The following is a 24,439-nucleotide window of genomic DNA, read 5'->3' as shown; positions in this document are numbered from 1 at the left end:
ATATCTCGGTGGTTGCTGAATGTGTTTAAAACACGTTTCATCAGACAGGCGGTTTAAGTTTCAGTCTATTAACTACAAATATCCAAAACTTTATTATTGTTGACCATTTTCTTGAAGGGAAACATTGCCACCTTTTATGTGGATGTTTATTCGATATTGATGGTAGTGACAAAGCCCTCAGTGTGTGCTGTGAGAACAGAGAAAGTGCCTACATGTACCAGGATGCACTGCGAGTTACTGACACCTACAGTCCCTGCCATATTCTCTTGCACGGCTGACGCAGCCTCTCTCCGCCTCATTTCTTCAGTCGTATACTTTGGCTCAAATAAATATCGGCACAAACATTGTAAATAACATCCTCTGCTCTCGTATTCTGGGATGCCATTTTGGCTGTTTGCAATACGAGCAAAGAGAACGAGGAAGTTCTCTCTCAATATATCACACACTGAGGAATTTATCTCTTCAACCGCTGATTGTACATCCACGTGAAGAGTGGCACATTTCCCTGAAATAAATTTAAAAAAGAATTGAAAGAGGAGCAGGTACAGTAGTGGTGAGCAGGTGCTATATTTATTTCAACTCCCCCAGTGCTGCATTCAACCTCACAACCTCACATTACAGATTTTAGACACAGTTTCATTATTATACTGAAACATCTTTGTGTGCCCCCCCCCAGTCTCAGAAAGAAAGCCGGTCCAAGCATGCAGAGCAGGAGGTGAGCAGCAGCTGGGCCGGAGCCGAGGACCTGAAGAAGGTGGAGGAGGAGCTGGAAGCCAGCATGGACCCCAGCAGCGGCTCTTCCCGCTGGAAGCCTTCCTCGTCCTCCTCTTCCTCTCAGGCGCAGGGCCAGTACGAAGAAGCCGGTCAGAAGGCCGCTGCGCTGGCCCAGATGTCCCAGACGGGCTCGTGGAGGAGGGGCATGACGGCCCAGGTGGGCATCACACCACCCAGGACCAAGGGTAGCTCTGCTGCACACAAAACCCCAGGTAGGAGCAGCTTCTACTGTGAATGTAGATATCCATATATGTTATGATGATGCACGGTAATGAGGCCACAAGGTAGCATCACAGGAGACGTGTTTTCCATTGTGTGAGACCCTTAATAAATACAACATTACACCATGTAGGACATTAATGAGACACGATGTTCAGCCATGATACATGAATCCACTGTATGTCCTTATGCACAAACATCTACAGCTTTAACTATAATTATAATAATAACTTGTGATGCCTTTGAGCTTGTTTTTCTATAGATACAAATATTCTTTAAAGTTATTATATTCCATTAACAAGTGTGAAACTGAAACCTACCAACTAAACCTGTACGTCTCCTCCTGTGTCTTGTCAAACGACTTCTGTGAAAAGAATTAATATTGATTTTGAAGAACATGTTTTGTTATAAGTTGGATTTGTTGCCTCTGCCTAAATACTGTTTGATGATTGTTTCACTGCTGCAGCTGCTCTGAAATCTTCGGTCCGTTCTGCAGGTTTAGCAGCTTTGTTGCAGATGAGCTGTGATGAACAGGCTTCTTCGTTGGCCTAAATGTGTACTAATGTGTCCTGCACTGTGGCACCACAGGTGATGGGCCATGAATCTGTAATGTTTTTGTATTTGTGGTAACAAGTCTTTATTCAATTTGATAGGCAAAACTGATGATGCTAAAGCGTCGGAGAAGGGCAAGGCGCCTTCCAAGAGTTCAGCTGCCATCCAGCGCTCACCCTCAGATGCTGGGAAGAGTAGTGGAGATGAAGGTAAGAAACCTCCCTCTGGCATCGGACGCCCACCCACCACTGCTTCTTTTGGATACAAGAAGATCCCGGGTCCCAGTGGAACCCTAATCACCTCCAGTGGTGCAACGCTCGCCAGCGGCTCAGCCACACTGGGCAAGGCGCCAAAATCCTCAGCTGCCCTCGGCAAAGGAACAGGCATCGGCGGTGTGCGTAAGACCAGCCTGGATGGCTCTCAGCCCGAGGATGACGGCATTGTACTCAGCTGCAGCGGCTCCAAAGTGACCCTGCAGTACCGCTCTCTACCCAGACCTGCCAAATCCTCCAGTGGGGGGGCAGCAGGACGCGGGCATCGCTCCAGTTCCAGCAGCATCGACTCAAACGTCAGTGGAAAGTCAGCTGGAGGAGCAGCGACGCAAGCGGGTGCCAAACGCAGAGACGGAAAAGTGAGCTCAGACCGCGCCAGTCCCATCACCGTCAACCAGACGGACAAAGAGAAAGTGGGGGTGTCGGACCAGGACGCCACAGCAGGACTGTCCACCTCCCCCAAGTCCAGCCCCACCTCCACTTCCACAGGCCAATCAGGCCTCAGGCAGCCGGGCTCCAAGTATCCCGATATTGCTTCTCCTACTTTCCGCAGGTCAGACACACAACACATCCCTCCAGGTTCTGTTCTGTCTTTGTCCCTCGTGTGTTTCTACATGAATCAAGCATTTCATCACATGCTTTCAGTCCCTTGATTATTAGCAACCAGGGATGTTCTTTTCAGCACAGCAAGCATGCCTTTAGCTGCAATATAAGTTCAGGTCTTACTTAGATTCCCTGCCAGTCCTGGAACAGAGATTATGAAGACGTCATCTCTAGCGGTGAAGCCTCATCGTGGCTAAAAATAATTATCTGTCATCTCTAGCAAATGTTGATATGTTTGAATGCGCCAAATGAATTTAAGACTTAATAAATCCTATTTCAGCGCCTTCATAGACAGATTGAGAGACAGAGTTTACTCGGCTGCACTGCCTAGTGATGCCAGTACATAGATTGTCCCTGGTGTTGGTGAGAAGCTACTGCAGATGAAACATATCTTCACCCCGAAGATGAAGGAGTGACGGCTTCTCATTCAGGTCAGGCGAATCCAGCTTAGCAGTCTTGATCCGAACAGACAGCAGACAGGAGTTCCTCTGCACAGCAGACCCTGGCTCATTAAAAGCATGCGTTCTGCAAGCGTGTCCAAACATCCGTCCCATCCGATCTGTCAAGCCCACCCGTTTTATCTGCATGTCTTCGAGCTTCTTCTTTTCCCCTCACGAGAGCGTCACCTATATATATTTATGTGATTGTGATGACAGACTGGGGCAGGCGTAATGTGAGAAGCAGACTGTCTGAGCATATGTGCGAGGCCGACAGAGTTGAGTGGCAACAGATTAGGTTCTTTAAAGTCACAGGGTTGAAACGAGCAAAGCTGTGAAAGCAGATGTGTCGATGTAAGTTAGTGAGAGTTTGCCACTGAAATGAGGTGGACTTTGCTGCGAGGGATAAATGTGTTGGGAACTGTGCTCAGTATTTTCTCTGCAGTTTACAATGAAGATGTGGGGATGTTTTTCACTCTACTGCACTGATCCTTGAGTTTCTTGATGCGTGTGACCAATGTTGTAATACAACTTCATATTCAATTAAAGTTAGATAACCTCAATGTAATCCAGTTTCTCAAAGTACCAAAGTTTTTCATTTTCCAGTGTGGATCTTGCAGATGCTCATCACTTTTCCTTTGAGCCTTTCTGAATGACTGCACCCACCTCTCTACCCCCAGATTGTTTGGCACCAAAGCCAGCAGCAAGGCCAGCTCTCCGGGCACACCCGACTCTGGCAAGTGCCCCTCAATACTGGGCAGCCCCCACGGCACGCTGGCGAGGCAGGCCAGTCTGGACTCGCCCTCCTCTGGCACGGGGAGCCTGGGCAGCGCTGGCGGCTTGAGCGGTGGCAGCAGCCCGCTGTACGGTAAAACCCCAGACCTGTGCACTGACTCCCCGGCCTCCAGCCCGGCCTCTGGCCTCTCCCTGCCCTCCAACGCTCGGCCCTGGCCTGCCTGTAGCTCATCAGCTGGCAGCAAGGACACACTGAGCTGCCAAAGCATGACCAGTCTGCACACCAGCTCTGAGTCCATTGATCTGCCGCTGGGCCACCACGGGCCCAAGGTCACACGCACCGGCAGTGTCAAGTCCACCCTGTCTGAGGGGTGAGTAACAGGGAATACGATTTGGTTAAATCGTATTCATTGTTTCATCTGAGAACAGATACAGACACACAGTGCAGAGGAAGCCTGAGTAACTTAAGTAGAACAAGAAGAACCAGAACAACTTCACCCATCAAGCAGTTTCTTTTTCTGGCATGGTTTTGGTTTTATCATTATTTCCAGAGTCGAACACGTTTTCTACTCGTTTTAAAACACCAGACACCGATCTGAGGCTGTGTCCGAAATCCTCCTCTCATCCTCCCCTCCCTCCTCACTATCGGGTTCTCTGTACGATGTTGTGAGCTCATCGGCAAAATGAAAAAACACTTTCGGACAGTACTTGGATCTTTTTCTCCGTGCCGTTAATTACAGTCATTGATTCCGCACAATTAAAAGGTGCCGGACCAACGTCGGCTGGTGGACCATCCATCATAAATACAGTAAATAAATATTGTAAGCTATGGTGTTGAGTTGCCTCTTAGCGAATGCTCTGAGAGAATTGTAGTTCCCCCAGGAAAACCTTGATGCAGTGGGATGTCTCGGGCTTTTATTGTGAAGGGGAAGAACAGAAATGGATCAATACAAAGTGCTCACATTAAACATATTCATTTCGAGCCACAGCTCATGGATTTGTCTCCATCGCTCTCTCCTCTTGTCCGTCTGGTTTTTCCTTCAGTGCGTGATGGTATAAAGTGCTTGGTTAGCGACCATCGGTTGTTCATTACTTTTCCCGATGCATTGTGGGATACTCTGAGTCCACTGTTTGTAATAATTCTCACTCTACATTCGGACAGCACTACAAAAGGGCGAGTGAGGGATTTGGGACACAGCCTGAGTGTTTCTGGGATCATCATTAAAGGCATTTCATTTTTAGTTGTGGGTCCAAAGCCATGCTCGAAAATTTGACTCAATAAATTCCGATCATTTCATACGCTTAATCCCATGAGAAGCCTTTTCAGGGTGTTTCCATTGTTTTGTCCACATACTGTGCATGCACTACATCAGACTGTAGAATAAACAGGGAACACGTTTAGTTTTCTTACTACTTTAAATGTATTTCTCAGAAAATGAAACAATTGATTAGTATTTAAATGATCCTGTGTGTTATACTTGTTGTCTCTGCTGTGTGCATTACAGATCTTTGTTTTCTCCATCGTGTTCGTCTTTGTGTCAAAAGTGCAGTTTGTAAAATGTGACCAAAGTCTTTTTCTCATGTATCACAAAACCAAATGTTCTGGTTCATCTAATTCACTCGTCCTCTGTGTTTTAACAGCATGCCTCTTGACAGAAACACGCTTCCCAAAAAGGGACTGAGGTACAAAACATCTGCAGCCCATTCTCAACTCTCCTTCTTTATATCACATCACTTTACATCTGCATGAACATAAAGTGAACTTTGCATGTGTGTGTGTGTGTGTGTGTGTGCGCACCATCTGTTGCAGTGATTCCCAACCTGACTCACCCAAAGTGTAGTCCTGCAACAGTTTGACGATCTGTGGTGAAAAAGAAATGTAGCTTAAAATATAGAATACCCTCATGATTAGTGAGCTATAGCACCGAGTTATAACTAGTTAGCGAACAAGCAGAGAAGTTGAAACGTCTGAAAGTGATGGATAAATGAAGCATGATGGATAAACAGTTGATAGTTAGTTTAAAGTAACGGATACATGGTTGAACTAAACATGTGGATGCAGAGGTGCTGCAGGGGGAAGTTGGGAACCAGTGCCACAGATCTGAAGATGAGCACCTTGTGATTATCTCATGCAGCATTCACACTGCAGGACCACAGTTAAAAGAAATACTAAAAACATTCTCCATACGTACCCAGAAATACGTTGAAGCGACACGTTTTAGTTTGTTGTTTTACCTCCAGTCACCACAATCATTGAATGTGTCAGGATCAGATGCTGTGCCACAGATCACATTAGAACTCTTTAAGTGAGGAGAACTCTGATGATCAGGCAGGAATGTATTTGTTTGTGCGTCTGCTTCCGTGTGTGCATCCTCGTCCGATTCTCGTTGTTTCGAAATGCGGCAAACACAGCCGCCATGACGGAGCAGTTCTTCCTCAGCTCCTAAAATGTCCTCAGGCTCATGATAACGTTTGCTCTGTGAGCCGGGGGGGGGGGGGGGAGTAGAATGGATACTTTGATTTTAGCTGGGACTAAAGAGACTGAGACAGAAATACCATAACCCATTCATCACAGTAGCACAAGCTCTTCAGGGAACGAGCTCTCCAGCCTGTTCCTCAGCTGCAGCGGGGCGGGGCGGGGCATGCTGCCTTCATTCTTTTCATTTCCATGGCATTTGGTGCTGATGCTGTTTTGGGGCCTTAAGCATCTCATGCTACACTTTACTGTTGGATGTGCTGTTCACTACAGACTGCAGTGTGTTCACATCTTAAACCAGGCAGCCTTTTCTTCTGATCTTTGTGTTTCCTACCAGCGGACACGAGTACTCGCCCCATTTAGTCCTATAAAACTTGTCGGCCTGCTTTTAACATAAAGTATTCTGAGTCGAGCTCTGACCCTTGGATGTTTCAGTCTCTTCCATTTCAACAGCAGTGAGCGACGAATGCTGCTGTGTCACACAAATCAACACACTCTTAAGACACCCAATCCCCGCTTGGGAGAATACGAAGCGCAGGCGTGGGGGACGATAGAGGGGTCAGATGTGAAAAGCGTAGTAATGGGGTGTTGGAAGGAAATCAGCGCTGAAAAGGGATGAGTGCAAACTCAATTATGATCCTCAGAGGATTAAATATGGCCGATTGTCATGCCTGCGATAAGGAGGCCTTCTGCTGCTGAGCCCCTTTGGAGCTGGGGGGGGAAGAGACGAACGGCAGTGTCAGTGGCGGCTTTGAGCCCAAGCAGTGTGTGTGTGTCTGTATGTGTTGGTGCATGTGATCATCAGTGTGTGTGTGTGTGTGTGTGTGTGTGTGTGTGTGTGTGTGTGTGCGTGTGCGTGTGCGTGTGTGTGTGTGCATGTCAGCATTAGTGTGTGTGGCTGCATGTTTTCTTCTCACATCCTTGTATTATGTAGCGATGCACTCATTTCATCGCCACAGAACTTCACTCCTTGAACTTCCAATTCTGGTTCCGTCTGCCTCGAGCTCACTGTGTCTGTGTGTCTTTAGGTACCCTCCGTCCTCCCGGCAGACGTCCCATGAGGAAGGGAAGGAGTGGTTGAGGTCTCATTCAACAGGGGGGCTTCAGGACACAGGCAGCCAGTCCCCCCTGTCTCCTCCTGGAGCCTCCTGCACCACCACTGGAAGATACCACTACTCCAACCTGCGTAAGTCTATAAGAATCCACTCTGAACTGCTCCACATCTGTCCACACACAGAGAATATCCAGGCTTTGTATCTGCTCAGTGATTTTACCTGTTAATATAAACATATATATAAACCGAATGGTAAAAACCAATCAGCCGGAGGATCTCTGATACACGTTAGTCTCAGAGGATCAAATCCCACAGGCATAAAGAAACCAATAAAAGGCATGTAAAGTGTGCACGTCTGCAGCCCACACACTTCTCTGTGACACGTGCATCAGTCCGTTTGTTCAACAAGAGAACTTTGTGTTTTAAATGTTTTCCATCATTTAAAACTCTGCTTGGAATATTAATATGTTGATAATATTGACTATATAAGCATCAGTGTAGCTCATCATTATCTCTGATGTCATGATAATTCATAAGGAATAATCTGTTTTCTTTTTTTCTCCTTTAAATAGTTTTAACCATGTAAAGCTCTTTATTTAAATATAATTAATATTCCGTAAAGTCTGTGAGAATATTTTATGTGAAGCAGGAGGAACACATTGTCTTGGAAACTTGCTGTATGACACTTTGATTAAATTAATAAAATGTCATGCAGTGATTAGAAATATCTGAAAGTCTAGAAAGATATCCAGCTGTTTTTGTTGTTTACTTTCCTGCATGAATAACTGGTCTCTGATGCGTTTCACGTGTAATGTAATGTAAGTTACCAACACTGACTGTGTTTTCTCCTCAGTGAGCCCCACTAACATCAGCCAGTACAACCTGCCCCAAGGCAGCAGCAGCATGAGCCGCTCCAACAGCATCCCTGCCCAGGACTCCTTCGACCTGTACGGAGAGGGTCACCCGCTCGGTGGCAGCGTGACCTCCCTGGAGGACCGGCCCCGGGCCATCAGCCGCTCCGGCTCCTTCAGGGACAGCACTGACGAAGGTAGGACGCGCTCTTTACATGAACTGTGAGAGGCCGTGTGAAGTGTCACTAAAGTCCAATCTTTAACAGCAGATGTAATGAGTTCTCGCCGTGTGTTGCTCGTACTCTGAGTGATGGCTGCCTCTGTCCTGATCTTCACGTGGGTGATAAGAGGCTGTGATCACCTTCTTCTAACTGTTCACATCCTCTGAGTGAGATACCTAAGTGAATAAATAGGAAAGATATTACAATGACTTCAGAACTCACTCATGGTCAGACAGAAAAGGTAGAATGTTGTTTGCTCACATTGAAGTGTGTTGAACACTGACTCATTACTCTCCATGTGTGCTTCCAGTCCATGGCTCCTCACTGTCTCTGGTCTCCAGCACGTCTTCTCTGTACTCTGCGGTAAGTAGTCGGCCAGCTTCTCTTCCTAAAGCCTTCAGAGTTAGCGTCGCTCAGGTGCTGTACATCGCGACGATTTCAATCCAACAGTTCCACTCATCTGTTTTAGCCTCTTTCTGCTCGTTGTTTCGGTTGAGTCTCGTCAGTTTAGTTCCAGACAGCAGACAGCTGTTGGGTAATGTTCTCTACCTGCAGAGCCCCAAACAGCTGCCGAACATAACGGAACATTTAGCGGCTAAAAAGACAAATATTCAAAGTCAGGGAAATGTATTCGTTATTAAACGACACAAGTTTTAATGGAGCCCGAACAGCTGAAAGGAAAGTAATGATTGGACTGTTATTCACTAGGTGGCCACAAACCATCCAAATGAACGCAAATGTTGCTTTGTGTCTGCTAAATATGTAAATATTACTAATTATTATAACTATCCTAATAACCCCTCGAACCGCTGATCATGTTGATCATCGGGGGTGGGGCAGCGAGACTTTTAAACATTGATTTTAGAGCTGAAGTCAGTGAGGAAGCAGATTTGTTTCAGGGGGAAGAATCTATTAGCATCCACCTCCACCTGTCTCCAGAGGAACAGAATGAATGATGGAGATGTTTCCTGCTGTTTTAAGCTGCATCTAAAGTTTGGTTTAAAAGTGTTCTAGCATTGACATCAAAGTGCTTCTCATGCTGTATGTTGTCATTCATTTTTAAAAGAAGCTTGTTTAAACACAGACTAACTTCTTTCTGTTTTGTTGAACATGCTGCTTTGTTACAGACGGAGGAGAAAGCCCACTCAGAGGTAAGGACGAGGACATTCTGTCTGTCTGCATGTCTGCGTCTCCTTCCTGCTTCACATCCACTTAAAACATTTACAGCTTCAAGTCTTCAGTGTAGCTGCAGGTGCCTTGCTCATAAGCACATGAAAGATCGCTGCATGAGCGGTTCATCTCATTTAGTTTGAATGACCTGACTGGTTTGTGGGTTTCTGCTGCCCTTCAGGTGACTGCTGCTTGTGTATGTGTGTTTTCAGGAGTGTCTGTGTGTCTTCAGGTGTGTCTCTGTGTCTTCAGGTGTGTCTGTGTGTCTTCAGGTGACTGCTGTTTGTGTCTGTGTGTCCTCAGGTGACTGCTGTTTGTGTCTGTGTGTCTTCAGGTGACTGCTGCTTGTGTCTGTGTGTCTTCAGGTGACTGCTGCTTGTGTCTGTGTGTCTTCAGGTGACTGCTGCTTGTGTCTGTGTGTCTTCAGGTGTGTCTGTGTGTCTTCAGGTGTGTCTGTGTGTCGTCAGGTTTGTCTGTGTGTATTCAGGTGTGTCTGTGTGTCTTCAGGTGTGTATGTGTGTCTTCAGGTGTGTCTGTGTGTCTTCAGGGGACTGCTGCTTGTGTCTGTGTGTCTTCAGGTGTGTCTGTGTGTCTTCAGGTGTGTCTTCAGGTGTGTCTTCAGGTGTGTCTTCAGGTGTGTCTGTGTGTCTTCAGGTGTGTCTTAGTGTGTCTTCAGGTGTGTCTAGGTGTGTCTTCAGGTGTGTCTGTGTGTCTTCAGGTGTGTCTGTGTGTCTTCAGGTGTGTCGTGTCTCAGGTGGTCTTCAGGTCTGTGTCTGTGTGTCTTCAGGTGTGTCTGTGTGTCTTCAGGTGTGTCTGTGTGTCGTCAGGTGTGTCTGTGTGTCTTCAGGTGTGTCTGTGTGTCTTCAGGTATATATGTGTGTCTTCAGGTGTGTCTGTGTGTCTTCAGGTGTGTCTGTGTGTCTTCAGGTGACTGCTGCTTGTGTCTGTGTGTCTTCAGGTGTGTCTGTGTGTCTTCAGGTGTGTCTGTGTGTCTTCAGGTGTGTCTGTGTGTCTTCAGGTGACTGCTGCTTGTGTCTGTGTGTCTTCAGGTGTGTCTTCAGGTGTGTCTTCAGGTGTGTCTGTGTGTCTTCAGGTGTGTCTGTGTGTCTTCAGGTATATATGTGTGTCTTCAGGTGTGTCTGTGTGTCTTCAGGTGTGTCTTCAGGTGTGTCTTCAGGTGTGTCTTCAGGTGTGTCTTCAGGTGTGTCTGTGTGTCTTCAGGTGTGTCTGTGTGTATGCAGGTGTGTCTGTGTGTCTTCAGGTGTGTCTGTGTGTCTTCAGGTGTGTCTGTGTGTCTGCAGGTGTGTCTGTGTGTCTTCAGGTGTGTCTGTGTGTCTTCAGGTGTGTCTGTGTGTCTTCAGGTGACTGCTGCTTGTGTCTGTGTGTCTTCAGGTGTGTCTGTGTGTCTTCAGGTGTGTCTGTGTGTATGCAGGTGTGTCTGTGTGTCTTCAGGTGTGTCTGTGTGTCTTCAGGTGTGTCTGTGTGTCTGCAGGTGTGTCTGTGTGTCTTCAGGTGTGTCTGTGTGTCTTCAGGTGTGTCTGTGTGTCTTCAGGTGACTGCTGCTTGTGTCTGTGTGTCTTCAGGTGTGTCTCTGTTCACTGCGTCTTCATGCAGAGTCTGTCCCTCAAAGCACAAACTGATTTATGCTCAGATAAATTTGTACATAAATATGATATAAATGGAGGATATGTATTATGTTCAGTAATTATATTAATTACAAGACGGAAAGTGGAAATCCTCCAGATTCATGCTTAACTTGTTTATTAGAACTTTAACTACAAGTTTGGATCAAACAGTAAAAACAAATCCACCGCGCTGTTTGTTTCACTGTGTGGAGGTTAGCATGTGAAGACAGGAAGTACACACTGACAGTCCTACTGACACATTCTGCTTCTGCTTCCTCTCATTGATGACGATGACATCATTCTACTCATGACTCTGAATTTTTCGTCCTTGACTTGAGACATTTGTTATTAGTTATATTAACTCAGCAGTTTTAGCAACGAGGATGAGAAATATAAGAAAAAGGATTTGATAAATCAAACCTCAATGAAATTAGTTGGAAACCAGATGGAAATTTGTCATTTTGGATTATGTAAAAAAAACAAAAAAACATAACATTTATCCAAAGTAAATGTGATATTGAGTTTTGGAAGTCAGCGTGGAGATCTTGGGTGTGAAAGTCATGACTGACACATCTGGCAGCTTGTTGTGTGAGAAACTAGGTCAGGTATTTGCAGATGCTGTTTGACTCGGTGAGGAATACACACCTGTGATGAGCTGTGTCTCTGCAGCCGCCTCACATCTTATCATAGTGTTAATTTGTACTCTTCTCTTTTCAATCAAGGGCCAAACAGTCCAGAACTCCACGGTAATCCCCCACACTTTGTGTCCACACTTCCCCCCACTGTCTTTCTACACAGTTTACATCAAAGTTATCAACAGAGCTGCAAGTTTAACGTCTTATTTATTTAGTGTTTTTCAGGAGTGTAAACTAAACCGCTTCTCTTTTACCCCCAAACAGCAAATCAGAAAGCTGCGTCGGGAGCTGGACACCTCTCAGGAGAAGGTGGCGACCCTGACGTCTCAGCTGTCTGCTAATGTGAGTCTGTTTTCTTCAGAAGACGTCAAAGCAGCCCACCCATTTGCATGATAACCTGCTGTCACAAAGCTTTTATGGGAAGCGCTGGAAGGAATATAAATCTTTTAGACGCCCACTAATTCCTTTCCTCTGAGTGTGAAGCCACTGCGCTTGTACTGTTAGATTTGTGTTGGTGTTTGTGCTTCTGTGGGATATTTTCTTGTGTATGTTTGTGTATCTACGGTACAGAGAGGATTGTCTCTTTGCTTCTGTCTCAGCGTGCGATTTCACTGAGAACAGGAGCCTCTCAAATTCAACCAAGCAGGAAGAATCAAATGGAGACGGAGGGGCGCAGAACGAGAGCAGGGAGAGGAGGATAAGTGAATCTAGACTCAAGTGCGTCATGCGTGGGCGAGATACAGAGAGACCCTCAAACCCCCCGACGGAGCTGGCTTCGTGCTCAGATGCAGATAGATTGACAAACTCCTGCGTCTGCTCAGCCCCCCGCCCCTCAATGCCAAGAGCCTGATCAAGCATGGAAGCAGGGTCTTCGCTTCGGTCGGACACTTTGATCACAAAGTTGTGCGCAGCTGAAAGTGACGGGAAACTTGAGGAGTGGAAGAGGGGACTTTATGAGAGCGTGATGTACAGTCAGAGAACTCCTGTTGGTGTTGGTCATGTGAACTTGCTTACATCTCACCTGAAGCTTAACGTTGCATCGAGCAGAATAGTGTCAGTGGAATAATTAACCAGTATACTGAAAAGGGAACGTGCACGTGCAGACCTTGTTTTTAAAGTCATATTTTGAGGACATCTTGCTTCCATTTATCCTTAATGCATATATTATGAGGTGTGCACTAAAGGGTCATTTCAATGTGGTTGTGACTTAATGCATGTGTGACTTTATCTTGTGGTTTCCAACCTGCACAGGAAAACAATCCTTGAAGTTTAACCATGAAGATGTGTACTTTAGTTCAGTCTCATGTCGACTCATGATGACTTTAATCTCACCAGAGATTTTTGTGCAGGAAATGAATGTGGATATAAAATATTTGTGCGTCTACACCCTCGGTCATGTATGCTGACAAGGACTCAGATTGAAAACATGTCTGCTGCTTGTCATGTTGGATTAATCCACAGACGCGTTTTAATTAACTGCATGGTTGTTTTCTGGTATTATTTAATCAGAATGGAGCAGAATTAGTAAAACCAACATCCTGTCGAAGGATGTCCCTCCATTAGTGTGTGTGCTGGCTGACGCCCCTCTAGTCGTGACTCTCCACCGATATCTAAGACCCCCTTTAGATGTCGATGTATTGTCCGGCAGCACGAACACCAAAGAATCGTCCCCGTCAGCCGTCAGCCTCTCCCCCAGGGTCAGGGCACTCAGAATAACGGGGGGTTCAGCGTGTCCGCGGGGAGCCGGGCCAGGAGCAGGACAGATGGTTCATCCACGGGGCACGGTAGAGTCTGATCAGCGCCTCCTTCAGGGCGGACACGTGGGCTGGGGGGGTTAGAGCTCACAGGTGGGTTTGGAAAGAGATGAGGAGGAACAGTTGGCATTTCTAAAGGTGAAGACCTTTACTCATTCAGCCAGAGACACAGAGTGGAAGAGGCAGCGCAGGGTGTGTGTGTGTGTGTGTGTGTGTGTGTGTGTGTGTGTGTGTGTGTGTGTGTGTGTGTGTGTGTTGAGCCGAGATTGTCTGATCTGCCTGGGCATGTTGCCCACGTCTTTGTGGGACACCAGGCCTGACAGGTGTCCCTGGGTCTCTGGCTAAAGATAGGCAGGATGAGCTGGCAGTACACACACATTTTACAGACTCAGATTTGCACAAGGACAAATAAGCATGAACAAAAGGCGTCACCAGTCATTCAGACACAAACAAACATATGACACATCAACACACACACCTCAGGTTCAGCAGAGCAGATGGCGTGACGCGGCGAAACATTTCCCGTCCTTAAGCGCGTCACTTCTGCGTCTTCAGGTGACAGATGGAGTCAGGGGAGGGCAGTGATCTGTGATACACACCTTCCTCTCAGGGCTGAAGTTCCAGAATATGTTTTGGGGAAAATGCTCAAATTTGTGACAGAAATAAGAAACAACTGAAGTTTTATAAAACGCTCCCAACTAACTCAGATAAACCGTTCTGAGCTGTGTGTGAACTTAAAACCTGCGACTGAAGGTGAAGAAGTCCGTGTTTTATTTATAGCTTGATGTCCCAGCAGGAGGTCTTTGTACCAGAACGTCTCCATCAGGCCACAGTCAGACCTTCAGAACATCTCAGCTCCTCCGTCGTCTTCAGCTCCACTGAAAACTCCTTTAACAGCTGAAGTCACCAACTTAACATTTCTCTGTAAAGGCTTTTTCTTCAAGCGAGGACTTTCTTCATTCAAAACATCATGGATACTGATTCATGCATAGTTAATTGTGTATTGTACTGTTCATTGTGAGTTTTCTCATTGTGCGTGTCTCCGTGTGTCTGCAGGCTCACCTGGTGGCGGCCTTCGAGAAGAGCCTGAGTAACATGACCTGCCGCCTGCAGAGCCTCACCATGACTGCTGAACAAAAGGTACCAGAGCTTAGTCCTGAATGTGAGACAAACGTGATGTGAACTCCATGGCGAAGAGATTACAGGGCGGAGAAACGATTAGAAACAGCAGAACATCAGAATGTAGAGGTCGGCTGCGTGCGACACCTTCAGTTCATCCGTGTGAAAGGTTTAATTTCATCAAAGGGTTTTCATGTTAAAGTTTTTGTATATTTAGTAGAATATTTTCTCTCACTTAACTCCTAACCTTAACCAAAGGACTTACAGGGAAGTAAAAGTGCCGAGGTTGATCTGCTCATCGGTCACTTTCTGAGCGGAAGCAATATGCTCAAAGATATGTCCCTGCCACAAATGATCAATGCTTCCCTCTGTTCAAACACACACACACACACACACACACAGCTTTTTAATCCTCTTTAAATTAAAACAGACTGGGATCTACAAGGCCGTCCTACCTTTTAATTAAAGTGGAAAACATATCTGCAGCCCTCAGTGGGTCTCCGGGCAGAACAGGAGACTCCTTCTGTCTATTGTGTTGGTTCAACACAGATTGTTTTATTCTAAGCAGGTGGTGCAAGTCCACCGCGAGCCTCCTGTCTTCATTAATGTCTTTAATGTCTCCTCATTAAAGACATGCCAATGCCACATTCAGGAGCTTGTTTCCAGTGATGAGGCTTCACACATTTAGCCAAACAAAGAACATTTCTTGGTGCGTCATCCTTTGTGTCTCTCTCCAGGAGACGGAGTTGGTTGAGCTGAGGGAGACAATAGAGACGCTGAAGACCCAGAACACTGACGCCCAGACCGCCATCCAGGTGGCGCTCAACGGCCCTGACCACCTGCACAAAGGTAAAGAAGAAAGCAGCGGGGAGGTCACGATGTTTTGAGGAGACCTTAGTGTTCTATGAGTGTATGCATTGTACAGCCTGATTGGCCCCACGGGGAATTGAACCCCTGATACTCAAAGTGTTTGTGCTGTAGGTCAGTTATGAAACTCGGCTAACTGTATCTGATTGATATCAGCCTCATGTTTTACTGCTCACTCCCTTCAGCTGTATCACACCTGCATTCAGTGCTCATGCTAAACTAACACTTTCCTTCTGCCGCTTTTATTGTGAAGGAGTCACAGGGAATGTAAAACACAGGGGTTGCAATCAAAACAGCGTGTCTTTGTCTGCACTGTCACTGCGCTGTGCTTCTGTACTCAACACCTTTTGAAATGTTCAGGACTGTAAGTGTAAAGAAAATAATCTTCTGTGTCTGTTGTTTCCAGACCTGCGGATCAGACGGCAACACTCGTCAGAGAGCATGTCCAGTATCAACAGTGCAGCCAGTCACTCCAGCATGGGCAGTCTGGGCAAGGACGCCGAAGACAAGAAGAAGAAGAAGAAGAGCTGGGTATGTGGAGAAACTGATGAAAACATTCATCACAACTCGCCTCATTTTATAAAACTGAACCTTTCCTAGAATACATTGAATATTCTGATTATATCTGCTCATAGCTCACCAGCTCAGGGTGACCACGTGTGTGTACGACTCTGATTTAATAAAACTCCCGATCTAAAGTCGTGTTTCTAAACACTTTGCTTCCTCCTGACTGTTGGGTTCACGCTGCTGTGAGTCCGCTGGGGAATAATTGTGTTTCTTGTGAGGACACTTCTCAGGTTGGAGGCAGAGCCTGTGTTGATTCTGCAAAATCCTAAAATTGTGTTTCATCAGCATCACAGTCTGCCATCGTAGGCTCAGGTACCTTCAGGTGGCGAGGGGTCGAGCAGCAGAGAGTCAACCACCTGCAGTTATTGTTTGAGGCGCATGTTTCATATACAGCGTCAACAGCAGGCAGATTAGTTTGGAGAGAAGCCAAGTGGCCACTAACGTCACGGATACTGTTCACCACGGCATCAGCTGCCTGAAGGTCAGAGACGGTTACATCTCTTAAAGCCTCACTTACAAACTGGACTTCAGGTTGGAGGTTTTGAGAAAGACTCAAGTCTTCCACAAAGTTCACTTTATCTTCTCTCTGTTTCGAGAGCACAGACTGTTTCTCTTCGGTGGCTCATGTTGCTAAAGAGTCCAAGATGTTGCACCTGCTGTAGGGCTGCAGCCCCCCAGCCTCCAACGTTTGCTTTTTGCAGTAAACATACTGTATTTCCCACAAATACCACAAAGCAAGGCAAAAGAGCCGAATTATCTAGAAATGCACATCCACAACATTAAAGCCCCCCCCTCTTCACTCCACAATAGCAGCTCAGTGTCTGGCTGCAGAGCGGTTATTTGCTGCAGCCCCCTGAGTCAGACAGCTGACATATGAGAAGTTCTGTCTCAGTCAGAGCGCAGAGCCAGTGTTCTCTCTGCTGCAGTGCAACACGCCTGCCCTTGAAATGAAATGCTACCTGCCTGAACGTTCACCACTGTGAGTGACAGCCCAGCCCCCTCCCCCATTAAAACTCATGTTTCAGGGAGTCAGAAATCTGGAGATAAACATGGCCGAGAGGATAAAAAGATGATTATGATGCTCTGAATGTAATCATCATCCTCGCAGCAGCAATAACTGTACTGCTCAGAAGAAAGAGTAAATACTAACAGCAGCGAGCAGAGTGTGTGTCTGCGTGGCTTAATGCTGAGTGTGTTCTGCATCTTCAGGTGGCTGACTCCATCCCGGCTCAGGTCAGTGGCTCCAGAGTGTCTTCTGTATGTGTGCTGTGGTTATCCCCCCCCCCCCCCTCCTCTCCTCTCTTTGATTCCTTTTTCATTCCTCCTTTTTCCTCTCTCAGAGCAACCTCTTCTTTCCCTTTCTTGGAAACGTTGGCATGGATTCGGCAACCCTCCCTCCTCCTTTTCCTCCCTTGTTCATTTTGATTGCCTGTTCAGCCCTAATTTTAGGGTCATTAAAAAGCCTGGTCCCCCCCTCTCTCATCCCATCTCTACTTACGGCTTGCTTCCTTTATATCTAAGTGACTTCCTGGTCTGGCAGGATGTGATATCACCAGAACGTCCAGAACTGACATGTGATCGTAGAGGTCGGTGGGTTTGGATATTGACGTCTGTATATTTGTGTTTCTGTCTTGCAGCTGCGCAGCTCCTTCAAGCAGGCGTTCAGCAAGAAGAAAAGTAAATCCCAGTCGGCCCACGACGAGATGGAGGAGATGCCCGACTCGCTGCCGTCCTCGCCCAAACTGCAGCACGAATACAGGCAAGGCAGCATCGCCACGCTGCACTCCTCGCCCTCCACCACAGAGTGAGTTATTATTACTGATCCTCCAACACACACACATACAGGTCATTCTCTCCTCTCCTACACACCTGCATATATCATCGCAAAGGCACAAGATCCAAGTCCTTCATAAAGGCCCTCGTCATAAACTCTGACACATCTCACCAGAGGAACTCAAAACCTTCATATATCTGAGGCCAGACAGACAGACAGACAGACAGACAGACAGACAGACAGACAGACAGACAGACAGACAGACTGACTGACTGACTGACTGACGGAATGACTGATGGAATGACTGATGGAATGACGGACTGTGTAGTCTGTCAGTACAGACTGCACTGCACGGTGCACATGCTGCTTCTGGAAACTTTTCGCAATTCTTGCAAATTTGCATCGCTGTCGGTATGTTGATGCGATTATTTAGTTTTCTTCATTTGTATTTAGTTTTATTATGTATTATTATATTTTATTATATTATTATTTTGCATGTTAACGTTGTTTATTTGTCACGTGTGTAAAGGCCTTAAATTAAAATTATTTTCACTATTATTTTTTTGTTTCACCTTCCTTTCTTTTACCTCTTTTCCGACTTCTCTTTTCATCCTTTTCTTTAACGTGTCTCCTGCTTTAGTAAGTGCGTGTGTGAAAGCAACTCCTCCCCCATTTGGACGTCAAAGAAAAAGCTAAACGGTCATGTGGTCTACAGGCACAGATCTCGGTAATAGGCAGTGTGTGGCATGCTCCCAGGGAGTGTGTGTGCAGTGGGGTGTGTTGATGTGATTTATTTGGCATGTCGGAGATGAAGAGATGACGAACTGAAGCAGGACCTCTGAAGGGTCCGGCTCATGAGCCGTAGCTGTAGGCAGGAACAAAGTGGGAAAACTCACAGGACAAATTGTCTCGATGTCACTGCTAAAGGGACGACATGTGGCATGCAAGTACTGAGCACACCTGCCGTGCACACCTGCCGTGCACACCTTCCGTGCTGTGTTGGGGTTTATCAGGGCAGTGCATGTGATCGTGTCACTTATTACATTTCAGACTGTGAGCGACTTGTTGTGTTCTTGACTCAGCAACATAGCATCTAACTCTAGTTATTGTATAAACTCTGCCTGTTTCTTATGCAAATAACTGAGTCATGATGATGAAGATCTTACAGCACCAAGAGAGTGTTTAATATAACTGCGACTTTTATTGACGCCAATCACAAATCTCTCAAGTAAACGGCAGCATTGTGGGGGTGGACACGCTGTCCCTGATGTCCCACTTCCTTGTTCACCTCTGTGTTGTCTCTGCCTGTGAGGTTCTCACCACTGACTCCTGCTTCCGAAGTGTGTATTCCTTCACTACATTGTGTGTGTGTGTGTGTGTGTGTGTGTGTGTGTGGTATAACCCTCGAGGTGACCCCCCCCTCCTCCCTGTGTGTAATCCTGGTTGCAGGTTGTGCGAATGCACCGAAGCCGAAGCAGAAACCATCCTCCTGCTGAAGAATGAGCTGAGAGAGAAGGAGCTCAAGTTGACAGACATCCGCCTAGAAGCGCTGAGCTCCGCCCACCACCTGGACCAGATCCGAGAGGCCATGAACCGCATGCAGGTGAGATGACGCCGCTGACCGACCTGTGGGCCTCTGGTTCTGTTTGCAAAGGTCAAACTGGAGCAGCACGCTGAGCGGTGTCAGGAGATCTTTGTGGTGAAGAACTCAAATCTAAATATCAAATGTACTTCTGTTGCCAAACATGAAGGACAACAAGGTTGCGATGCATTACACCCTCAGTTTAATATTGTGCACCGTCAGTTAAAATTGGAATAATAAATTCCAGGCGTGGTCGGTCACAGGCGCACGGACCGCGTGCGTCTCCATGCACACCTTCTGTTGTGGATCATGTGACGCAGCTCTGAAACATCCAGTCACAGTTAATGTGCCACGACATTGAATACATCTGTGCGCAAAGACCAGCAGGTAGTTACTATAGCAACAATGGGAATCAAAAATAAAGAACTTGACTTACTGAAACTGTTTATATGATTATATGAATAACTCTAATGTATCTCACCTAACCATGTTCACATAGTTTAGTAATTAATGTGGTTAAAACATTAAGAACAAACAGAGCTGGAGAACAGCACGCTGCAGAGGTTTGTCTGGTGATGCTGTGTAAACACAGAGAACTGACTCAGCACTTCTCACAGACTGCAGATGTATCAACATCAATCCTGCTGCATTCACAGACTGCAGATGTATCAACATCAGTCCTGCTGCATTCACAGGCTGCAGATGTATCAACATCAGTCCTGCTGCATTCACAGACTGCAGATGTATCAACATCAATCCTGCTGCATTCACAGACTGCAGATGTATCAACATCAATTCTGCTGCATTCACAGACTGCAGATGTATCAACATCAGTCCTGCTGCATTCACAGACTGCAGATGTATCAACATCAATCCTGCTGCATTCACAGACTGCAGATGTATCAACATCAATCCTGCTGCATTCACAGACTGCAGATGTATCAACATCAATCCTGCTGCATTCACAGACTGCAGATGTATCAACATCAGTCCTGCTGCATTCACAGACTGCAGATGTATCAACATCAATCCTGCTGCATTCACAGACTGCAGATGTATCAACATCAATCCTGCTGCATTCACAGACTGCAGATGTATCAACATCAATCCTGCTGCGTTCACAGACTGCAGATGTATCAACATCAATCCTGCTGCGTTCACAGACTGCAGATGTATCAACATCAATCCTGCTGCATTCACAGACTGCAGATGTATCAACATCAGTCCTGCTGCGTTCACAGACTGCAGATGTATCAACATCAATTCTGCTGCGTTCACAGACTGCAGATGTATCAACATCAGTCCTGCTGCATTCACAGACTGCAGATGTATCAACATCAATTCTGCTGCGTTCACAGACTGCAGATGTATCAACATCAGTCCTGCTGCATTCACAGACTGCAGATGTATCAACATCAATTCTGCTGCGTTCACAGACTGCAGATGTATCAACATCAGTCCTGCTGCATTCACAGACTGCAGATGTATCAACATCAATCCTGCTGCATTCACAGACTGCAGATGTATCAACATCAGTCCTGCTGCATTCACAGGCTGCAGATGTATCAACATCAGTCCTGCTGCGTTCACAGACTGCAGATGTATCAACATCAGTCCTGCTGCGTTCACAGACTGCATATGTATCAACATCAGTCCTGCTGCGTTCACAGACTGCATATGTATCAACATCGTCCTGCTGCATTCACAGACTGCAGATGTATCAACATCAGTCCTGCTGCATTCACAGACTGCAGATGTATCAACATCGTCCGGCTGCATTCACAGGCTGCAGATGTATCAACATCGTCCTGCTGCATTCACAGACTGCATATGTATCAACATCAGTCCTGCTGCGTTCACAGACTGTAGATGTATCAACATCAGTCCTGCTGCATTCACAGACTGCAGATGTATCAACATCAGTCCTGCTGCATTCACAGGCTGCAGATGTATCAACATCAGTCCTGCTGCGTTCACAGACTGCAGATGTATCAACATCAATCCTGCTGCATTCACAGACTGCAGATGTATCAACATCAATCCTGCTGCGTTCACAGACTGCAGATGTATCAACATCAGTCCTGCTGCATTCACAGGCTGCAGATGTATCAACATCAGTCCTGCTGCGTTCACAGACTGCAGATGTATCAACATCAGTCCTGCTGCGTTCACAGACTGCATATGTATCAACATCAGTCCTGCTGCGTTCACAGACTGCATATGTATCAACATCGTCCTGCTGCATTCACAGACTGCAGATGTATCAACATCAGTCCTGCTGCATTCACAGACTGCAGATGTATCAACATCGTCCGGCTGCATTCACAGGCTGCAGATGTATCAACATCGTCCTGCTGCATTCACAGACTGCATATGTATCAACATCAGTCCTGCTGCGTTCACAGACTGTAGATGTATCAACATCAATCCTGCTGCATTCACAGACTGCAGATGTATCAACATCAGTCCTGCTGCATTCACAGACTGCATATGTATCAACATCAGTCCTGCTGCATTCACAGGCTGCAGATGTATCAACATCAGTCCTGCTGCGTTCACAGACTGCAGATGTATCAACATCAATCCTGCTGCATTCACAGACTGCAGATGTATCAACATCAATCCTGCTGCGTTCACAGACTGCAGATGTATCAACATCAGTCCTGCTGCATTCACAGGCTGCAGATGTATCAACATCAGTCCTGCTGCATTCACAGGCTGCAGATGTATCAACATCAGTCCTGCTGCATTCACAGACTGCAGATGAAAACACAGCTGTGGACAGCAGATACTGTAAGAATCTCTTCTGATGTCTTCTGAACCCACATAAACTATCAACTGCCTCTGCACAGACACACAGAACTTCTGTCTGTCCGTCCAACATGTTAACACTGCATTCACAACGCACGCACAGAACCTCTTATACTATATCTATATATCTAAGACTCGTGCACGTTGGCTATTACATTTTTAGTTTGTGATATTGTTTCATTTTTCACAGAACGTGCGTGCATGCGTGTGTGTGTACTCTCACACCTGCAGAACATGTAGACTTCTTATCTGAGGCTCAGTCTTCAGCACAAAGCCTTGAAGATCTAGCAGCTTCTCACAGCAGAGAAGTAACTCACATAACTCATTCTGACGTGTAATAATAATAATAGTGTTTGAATGATTAGAACTGATTAGAACTGATTCTCATTCTTTATGAACAGAACGAGATCGAGACGCTGAAAGCAGAGAACGACCGTCTGAAGTCCAGCGGTAACGCCACGCCTACGGCCACGCCCCTCAAGACGGCCCGGCCGCCATCCGAAACCTCCAGCACGTCCTCGTCCTCCTCGCGTCAGTCCTTGGGGCTGTCGCTCAACAACCTCAACATCACGGACACCATCATGTCAGGTGAGAGCCGAGAAACTAAATGAATCAGCAGAAACCCCCAGAATAGTTTTTAGTTTTTAGACAACTTGTTCTTTTTTTCTTTCTAAACTGTTGGCAAGTGTATTCACAGCTATTAAGAATTAAAGCTCCTCGTATGGCTTTGTCAGGGCCATATTCTTACGTCTAGTTAAGCCGCAGGACTCACGTCTCGCTCTGCAGCAGCTGAAGGTTCTGTGGATTAGCTCTCTACACACGTGCTTCAATTAATGTGAGAGAATTGTGTTTGTAGAGAGAAATGATCCGGAGGAGCCGCATGACATGATGAAATAGCTGCTCTCTCTACTGCGAAGGCTACACACACACACACACACACACACACACACACACACACGGACATACTGAAACCTCTCCAGACCTGCTCCAGTGGACAAGTGAAAGAGTTTTGTCCCTCTCACTTGTCCTGTAATTAACAGAGAAGGCGCAGCTGTCTCCGAGGACTCGGGCCTCATTAATAGATGGAGGGATGAGCCTGGAGCGGTGACGCGAGGGAAGACGAGTCGGCCAATGGGCCGTTATCACCCCAACACAGAGCCGCAGCTAAAGGGAGCCGGCCGAATACAAAGCACCTCATTCCCTCTCCAAAATGGAGTCTGGGAAAGCAGAAAGAAGAGTTTACAGTGTTAGGCAGTTGTTCTGGTGTGATGTTGGCAAAGGTGTCAGGAAACTAAATAATAAGTCAAACTTGCACAGAGGGGAAGAGTTGGCGTGTACTGTGTTTACTGCCGTTTTGCACTCTGTGGTCCCTTGTAGTTAAAGCTGCTGTCATCAGTAGTGTTTTACATTAACAACGGATCACATGATAGTGAAAGTGAATAATGGACCATGACTCCGCATAAATTAATATTTAGCTCCCTCTCTATTGGATGGGTGTCATGTATTTAAAACATCTGTTACTGCAGGTTTAAATCAAAGATGTTAACTTAGCACAGCCAGGTATACAGAAGACAAAACTGCTTTCAAAGTAACAAAGGCTTCTGATCAAATATGAGAATGTTTGAAGTTTGAAACTGAAATGCAACAAGCTGAGGCTCCAGATGTTCCATGTTAGATAAAAGAGAGGAGCAGAAACAGAGTTCAGTGTCTTTAACTCTTTCTCTTTAGCTGCAGGAGGTGGAACATGTCTCAGATATAAAGTGTGTTGAGTGTCTGATTGTGTCTGTAAGGTGAAGTTAGTGTCGTTTCCTTCTTTACACACATTGTCAGGTTAGAAGACACACAGCTCTTCTCTTTGTCCAGCTGCTCTCACAGTCTCCTTCCTCTCAAATAAACTCTCCTTCGAAATGATTCCATCTCTCCATTAGATTGTACTCTATTTAATTTCTCACATTGCCATTCTGTGCACTCACTGGAAAACTCTCTGTATGAAAACTCTGATTAAATGTAAAAGTAATTATCACGTGAAAGAAACCCATTAGCTATCTTTTACCTTGGAGCCTGTTTGTCCATTTCAGTCTCATCTGCCAGCAGGCAGTTTGTTTATAATGAATCAAGGCTCAGACACTTTGAGGTAGTTTGTGTTTCCTAACAGTAAGTTCTGTTTTCAGATATTCTGCTCGACGACAGCTACGAGGGAAATCTACGCAAAGAGGGCCGGAGTGTGCGAATCGTGGTGACCATCAGCAGCGGGCCGTACACCACCAAGGTCAGAGGAGTCCACAGTGTTTCTCTTCTCCTGCAGCTTCTTTGTTCTAACTGCTGTTGTTTTGATCTTCAG

General features: G+C 46.2%; 1 protein-coding gene across 4 annotated transcripts in view; it reads left to right on the top strand.

Annotated features, from left to right (window-relative positions):
* The window catches only part of nav3 (neuron navigator 3), a 161,052-nt gene that overhangs the window by 126,981 nt on the left and 9,632 nt on the right, over positions 1–24,439 (top strand). Inside the window, exons 14-32 of one of the 4 annotated variants that reach the window (XM_029462522.1) lie at positions 677–986; positions 1,647–2,370; positions 3,538–3,963; positions 5,234–5,275; positions 7,097–7,254; positions 7,976–8,170; positions 8,505–8,557; positions 9,322–9,345; positions 11,712–11,735; positions 11,889–11,966; positions 14,435–14,518; positions 15,235–15,346; positions 15,771–15,895; positions 17,141–17,164; positions 17,569–17,735; positions 18,346–18,432; positions 19,155–19,308; positions 22,500–22,686; positions 24,270–24,367. In XM_029462522.1, the coding sequence (XP_029318382.1) occupies positions 677–986; positions 1,647–2,370; positions 3,538–3,963; positions 5,234–5,275; positions 7,097–7,254; positions 7,976–8,170; positions 8,505–8,557; positions 9,322–9,345; positions 11,712–11,735; positions 11,889–11,966; positions 14,435–14,518; positions 15,235–15,346; positions 15,771–15,895; positions 17,141–17,164; positions 17,569–17,735; positions 18,346–18,432; positions 19,155–19,308; positions 22,500–22,686; positions 24,270–24,367 (3,072 nt within the window). The remainder of the gene's footprint in view (positions 1–676; positions 987–1,646; positions 2,371–3,537; positions 3,964–5,233; positions 5,276–7,096; positions 7,255–7,975; positions 8,171–8,504; positions 8,558–9,321; positions 9,346–11,711; positions 11,736–11,888; positions 11,967–14,434; positions 14,519–15,234; positions 15,347–15,770; positions 15,896–17,140; positions 17,165–17,568; positions 17,736–18,345; positions 18,433–19,154; positions 19,309–22,499; positions 22,687–24,269; positions 24,368–24,439) is intronic. The other 3 variants (XM_029462525.1, XM_029462523.1, XM_029462524.1) reach the window with 3 other exon arrangements.

The sequence above is a fragment of the Cottoperca gobio genome, chromosome 23 (assembly GCF_900634415.1).
Source record: "Cottoperca gobio chromosome 23, fCotGob3.1, whole genome shotgun sequence".
NCBI lineage: Eukaryota > Metazoa > Chordata > Actinopteri > Perciformes > Bovichtidae > Cottoperca > Cottoperca gobio.
The sequence above is the reverse complement of the archived record's forward strand: the minus strand, read 5'-3'. Positions and strand labels throughout refer to the sequence as shown.